The following is a 5,991-nucleotide window of genomic DNA, read 5'->3' as shown; positions in this document are numbered from 1 at the left end:
AATCTAACATGTTACTTTGTAGTAATCCCAGGTTAAAAATGTGTATAATCTCCCAAGTATTTGATTTGTTTGAGATGGTATTAAAGACTAGTAATTTTTTTGTACTACCAATGATATCATATTACCTTATGAACAATGAATCAATCTCTTTCGAGGTGCGATTGTCTCTCTTTATAAATATCGCTCACGAGAATTAAATCATAAATCTTTTGGGGATCAAATGTAGTTTTATATCACTAGATCAACGTCTTATTGGTAAATACTAGTAATTAAAAAAACATGTTATTAAATATAATATTTTAGCCTAAATTCAGGTTTGTGTGGTTAATTCAAATTTGGTCCAGAATTGGCAGCCGACAGTTGTGTATCTTCATTCTTCATTGTAGATTTGCAAATGGAATTGTTGACTAGGTCTTTTAATCCAAAGTGCAATGTCTTTAGTGCTATCTTCTTAATAACTTTTAAACATTTTTAAGTACACAGAAGATGAAACAATAGCAAGCCCCCAATCATACAAATAGTTTTATAATCAAGAACTTTACATAGAGAAATAGTGCATTTGGTGAAAGTTTGCAGGGGTTAATTTGGAAACTCTGAATGCCTGTGCTACCTCTTTGGCTCTGAAACTTCTTTTACTGTTAACATCAACCAACAAATCTCTGGAGCTCGTTGGATATAAACTTCCATTAATTGATATATCAATTTGTAATTACTTGTGGTGATTAGTGTGAAAAATATTAATTATTAAAATTTTAATTTAAATATAATTTTTCAATCAATTACAAGTAAGAGATATATAGAGTGATACACTTTTTTATGATAGAAGATGTGCTCTCATATGATTTTTTGTGGCCAATTGCACAATCAAGGCATAAATAATAAATTCTTTAAAAAATTAATAATCACATGGACTAATATGACACTAAATGTTAAAAGAGTGTTGTTCCTACCCGGCGAACCGAGGAGTCACATACTTGGTCGCCGAGGTGGGCCCAGCGTATTGGGACCACCAGAGTTGACCTAAGAGACAGCATGCCTTTCGTACCTCACCAACCCACCTGCCAACCCGGCAGACAGGCTCCTGCCAACCCGGCAGACAGGCTGCAGAACGGCTGCCAAACCAACCACAGGTTAAAAGACAAGAATGGCACAGTGTACGGTCCTGGCAGACCGCCTGACACAGAGAAAGCAGTCCCCGACAATACCTTTGGTCGGCCACGCGTCGCACCATCTGTCAAGAATCCAAAGTCAACTCTCCCTGCTATAAATAGGGATCTCCACCAACAGAAAGTATCTTAACCTCTTTACTCTTTAACATTACTCATTCTACTGCTATCTACCCTCTCTACTCTCGTATCCCCATTTCACTTAGTTCATACACTGACTTGATCGTCGGAAAACCTTTTCAGGTACCTCCACCGGCGGATCCAGCTCTCCTACCTCATCCTGCTACTTTGACGATTATCCTCTTCTCCCTCCTCAACAACTGATCAACCATTGTCTATATCTTTATGTTCTAGTAGAGAACAAGTGTGTTAGAGGATTTATTGCTAGCACTCCTTTTGTTTGATAATTATTGTTATATCCATTTAAGTTTAATAAAAGTTTTTACACTACAAACCAATTATAAATTACTATAAGTGTGACTTAAAATATAATTAATTAAGATAACAAGTTAAATATTTTTAATGATATGGTAATATATAAATGATTAATAGTGTAAATTGTTTTCTAGATAATATAATACAACTAAATCTGTTTTTATGAAGACATTTGAAAATTAACTCTGAAACTAATTATGTACTTATAAAGACACAAGGTATGTGTACCATATAATAATCTGCTAGCATTTTGTACAACTATGTTAATGTTTAGGATGAGTTAGTAGCAACTGAATCGAACTTTATGACGTATGGACAATTATAACTAAAGTATTACAATAAAAGACAACTACCAACTTTTACAAAGGAATATTAATAAAATAAAACTTCATATCAATTTAAAATTGACATGCACAGTTGACATAGAGGGTCATTATTTTAAATTGTACTTTATAACTTAAATTATGACTATAATATTATAGTTAGTTTGAGAGTCTCACAATGATGTTATGATTATAATTATAGTCTTATCAATTATAATTTTCCACAATTGTAATAAACACAACTTAATTACAATTTAAAACATGGGAGGCTATTGGATAAAATTACCCATAAACATTCACAAACCCTTCAAAACATAGTTACATTGAAATAATCTTGACATTGAGATTTGCAACAATGAAAATTAACTGAAACACATTGATACAAGGTACTTAATGACTAGGGCAACCTACACAAATTCCAATGAACTGAAACAACACAAGGAATGTTTTAAGTAAAACAATGAATCAATGATTCATGAACAACCAAACTAAAAAGGTCTAGCCACTACCACCAAGAACACTCTTAAGCTTCTTCACTTGTTCAGGGTCAAGGAAAGTAGTCTGTGTAATCAAAGAAGAAGAAAAGTTGCTTGCAAACAATGCAAAATCAAGTATTTGAAGCCCTGGACTTGAGCTACTGAAAACAGCATAAGCAACAGCTTTTCTCTTACCATAACCTAATTGAAAATGCAACAACCCTTGTGGCAAAATGAAAAGTTCTCCCTTTGAAAGTGTCTTCACATAAACTGAATTATCTGATGTTATAAACCCAGCAGTGACACGACCTTGTGTTACTATCAATAACTCAGAAGCACCAGGGTGAGTATGAAGAGGGATTACACCACCAGAAGCAATGTCTAACCTTGCTGCAGAAAGACCAAGGCCATTTAGACCTGGGAATTGAGCAACAAATGCAGGTGTTACAGCAGCATTGATAATGTTTGTGGTGTTTCCTGAAGCAGCTAAGCCAGCATATACGAAGTCATGTGTGGTTACTTTTGTAGGAGGCTTGCAGGGATAGCCTGAAGGACCATCTGGACCATTAAGGTCTGCTACACAGAAATCATTGACAGAAGCATTGGAAATGGATAAGAGAAGAGGAAGGAGGAGGAGAAGAATGTGAAGCATTTTTGTTGTATGATTTTTTGTGTTGTTGGGTGGGAATGTGGGATTAGCTAGTTGCATAGCTATGTTATATATAGGAGGAGCTTTTGTTGCAAGTTGTTGGATTAATTATGGTGTGATACAAAGTTACTCATTGGACTCATAAGTCATATCTAAAATGGTATTAGTAATCAAAAAGGCGTTGATCTAGTGGTTTAAGGCTTCATTAGATTCTTAAGATTTAATATTTGATTCCTGGGAATTATACTTATTGAGAGCCAGCAACGAAACCCAAAAGAGATTAGTTCTTTACCTAAAAATATAAAAGAATACCCTTAGTAGTACAAAAACTTAATATTAAGTGGATTAGACTCATAAGTCATATTCTAAAATGAGATGAGAAATGATAAGTCTTAATCTCATTATAAATATGATCCCTCATCGATGAATAAATATCTAAAATTATGTCACAATAACATTTTTTATCACTAAGGTCTAATTTGACCTTGATGTGTTCCAAAAACTAACAAAACTAAAAAAATCATATGAATCATTTGTAATAATTAAGAATAATAACCAATTATTAGAATGTTAATGGGTATATTATGGAGTGAACTTCAATTAGTTATGTCAATTTTGTATAACTTTCTTTTAAGAAAAGAAATAAGCCTCGTATAAAAAAATTCTTCTTATTTTTGCCCTTCTGCTTTATAAAGAAGTTGTACAATTTTACTAGTATGATCAAACTTGTAATAACATTGTTGCATAATCAATGTAAAGTTGGGGTACACAATTTAGTCTGCAAGTAGCAAAATTCTTAAAGATGCTTTAATAAATGATGACAAATGCTAAATGATTGCTACAAAAGCAACTTGAAGCACATTCTTCAATCCAGCTCTCCTACCTCATCCTGCTACTTTGACGATTATCCTCTTCTCCCTCCTCAACAACTGATCAACCATTGTCTATATCTTTATGTTCTAGTAGAGAACAAGTGTGTTAGAGGATTTATTGCTAGCACTCCTTTTGTTTGATAATTATTGTTATATCCATTTAAGTTTAATAAAAGTTTTTACACTACAAACCAATTATAAATTACTATAAGTGTGACTTAAAATATAATTAATTAAGATAACAAGTTAAATATTTTTAATGATATGGTAATATATAAATGATTAATAGTGTAAATTGTTTTCTAGATAATATAATACAACTAAATCTGTTTTTATGAAGACATTTGAAAATTAACTCTGAAACTAATTATGTACTTATAAAGACACAAGGTATGTGTACCATATAATAATCTGCTAGCATTTTGTACAACTATGTTAATGTTTAGGATGAGTTAGTAGCAACTGAATCGAACTTTATGACGTATGGACAATTATAACTAAAGTATTACAATAAAAGACAACTACCAACTTTTACAAAGGAATATTAATAAAATAAAACTTCATATCAATTTAAAATTGACATGCACAGTTGACATAGAGGGTCATTATTTTAAATTGTACTTTATAACTTAAATTATGACTATAATATTATAGTTAGTTTGAGAGTCTCACAATGATGTTATGATTATAATTATAGTCTTATCAATTATAATTTTCCACAATTGTAATAAACACAACTTAATTACAATTTAAAACATGGGAGGCTATTGGATAAAATTACCCATAAACATTCACAAACCCTTCAAAACATAGTTACATTGAAATAATCTTGACATTGAGATTTGCAACAATGAAAATTAACTGAAACACATTGATACAAGGTACTTAATGACTAGGGCAACCTACACAAATTCCAATGAACTGAAACAACACAAGGAATGTTTTAAGTAAAACAATGAATCAATGATTCATGAACAACCAAACTAAAAAGGTCTAGCCACTACCACCAAGAACACTCTTAAGCTTCTTCACTTGTTCAGGGTCAAGGAAAGTAGTCTGTGTAATCAAAGAAGAAGAAAAGTTGCTTGCAAACAATGCAAAATCAAGTATTTGAAGCCCTGGACTTGAGCTACTGAAAACAGCATAAGCAACAGCTTTTCTCTTACCATAACCTAATTGAAAATGCAACAACCCTTGTGGCAAAATGAAAAGTTCTCCCTTTGAAAGTGTCTTCACATAAACTGAATTATCTGATGTTATAAACCCAGCAGTGACACGACCTTGTGTTACTATCAATAACTCAGAAGCACCAGGGTGAGTATGAAGAGGGATTACACCACCAGAAGCAATGTCTAACCTTGCTGCAGAAAGACCAAGGCCATTTAGACCTGGGAATTGAGCAACAAATGCAGGTGTTACAGCAGCATTGATAATGTTTGTGGTGTTTCCTGAAGCAGCTAAGCCAGCATATACGAAGTCATGTGTGGTTACTTTTGTAGGAGGCTTGCAGGGATAGCCTGAAGGACCATCTGGACCATTAAGGTCTGCTACACAGAAATCATTGACAGAAGCATTGGAAATGGATAAGAGAAGAGGAAGGAGGAGGAGAAGAATGTGAAGCATTTTTGTTGTATGATTTTTTGTGTTGTTGGGTGGGAATGTGGGATTAGCTAGTTGCATAGCTATGTTATATATAGGAGGAGCTTTTGTTGCAAGTTGTTGGATTAATTATGGTGTGATACAAAGTTACTCATTGGACTCATAAGTCATATCTAAAATGGTATTAGTAATCAAAAAGGCGTTGATCTAGTGGTTTAAGGCTTCATTAGATTCTTAAGATTTAATATTTGATTCCTGGGAATTATACTTATTGAGAGCCAGCAACGAAACCCAAAAGAGATTAGTTCTTTACCTAAAAATATAAAAGAATACCCTTAGTAGTACAAAAACTTAATATTAAGTGGATTAGACTCATAAGTCATATTCTAAAATGAGATGAGAAATGATAAGTCTTAATCTCATTATAAATATGATCCCTCATCGATGAATAAATATCTAAAATTATGTCAC

General features: G+C 32.8%; 2 protein-coding genes across 2 annotated transcripts; both read right to left on the bottom strand.

Annotated features, from left to right (window-relative positions):
* On the bottom strand, positions 2,195-3,109 carry LOC109334347 (auxin-binding protein ABP19a-like). Its single transcript, XM_019570075.1, has one exon. It carries the CDS (start codon positions 3,107-3,109, stop codon positions 2,423-2,425), a length of 687 nt encoding a protein of 228 aa, XP_019425620.1. The 3' UTR covers positions 2,195-2,422.
* On the bottom strand, positions 4,687-5,601 carry LOC109334342 (auxin-binding protein ABP19a-like). Its single transcript, XM_019570064.1, has one exon. The coding sequence runs from the start codon at positions 5,599-5,601 to the stop codon at positions 4,915-4,917; it is 687 nt and encodes a 228-aa protein (XP_019425609.1). The 3' UTR covers positions 4,687-4,914.

Source organism: Lupinus angustifolius, chromosome LG02 (genome assembly GCF_001865875.1).
Source record: "Lupinus angustifolius cultivar Tanjil chromosome LG02, LupAngTanjil_v1.0, whole genome shotgun sequence".
In the NCBI taxonomy this organism is placed as follows: domain Eukaryota; kingdom Viridiplantae; phylum Streptophyta; class Magnoliopsida; order Fabales; family Fabaceae; genus Lupinus; species Lupinus angustifolius.
The sequence above is the reverse complement of the archived record's forward strand: the minus strand, read 5'-3'. Positions and strand labels throughout refer to the sequence as shown.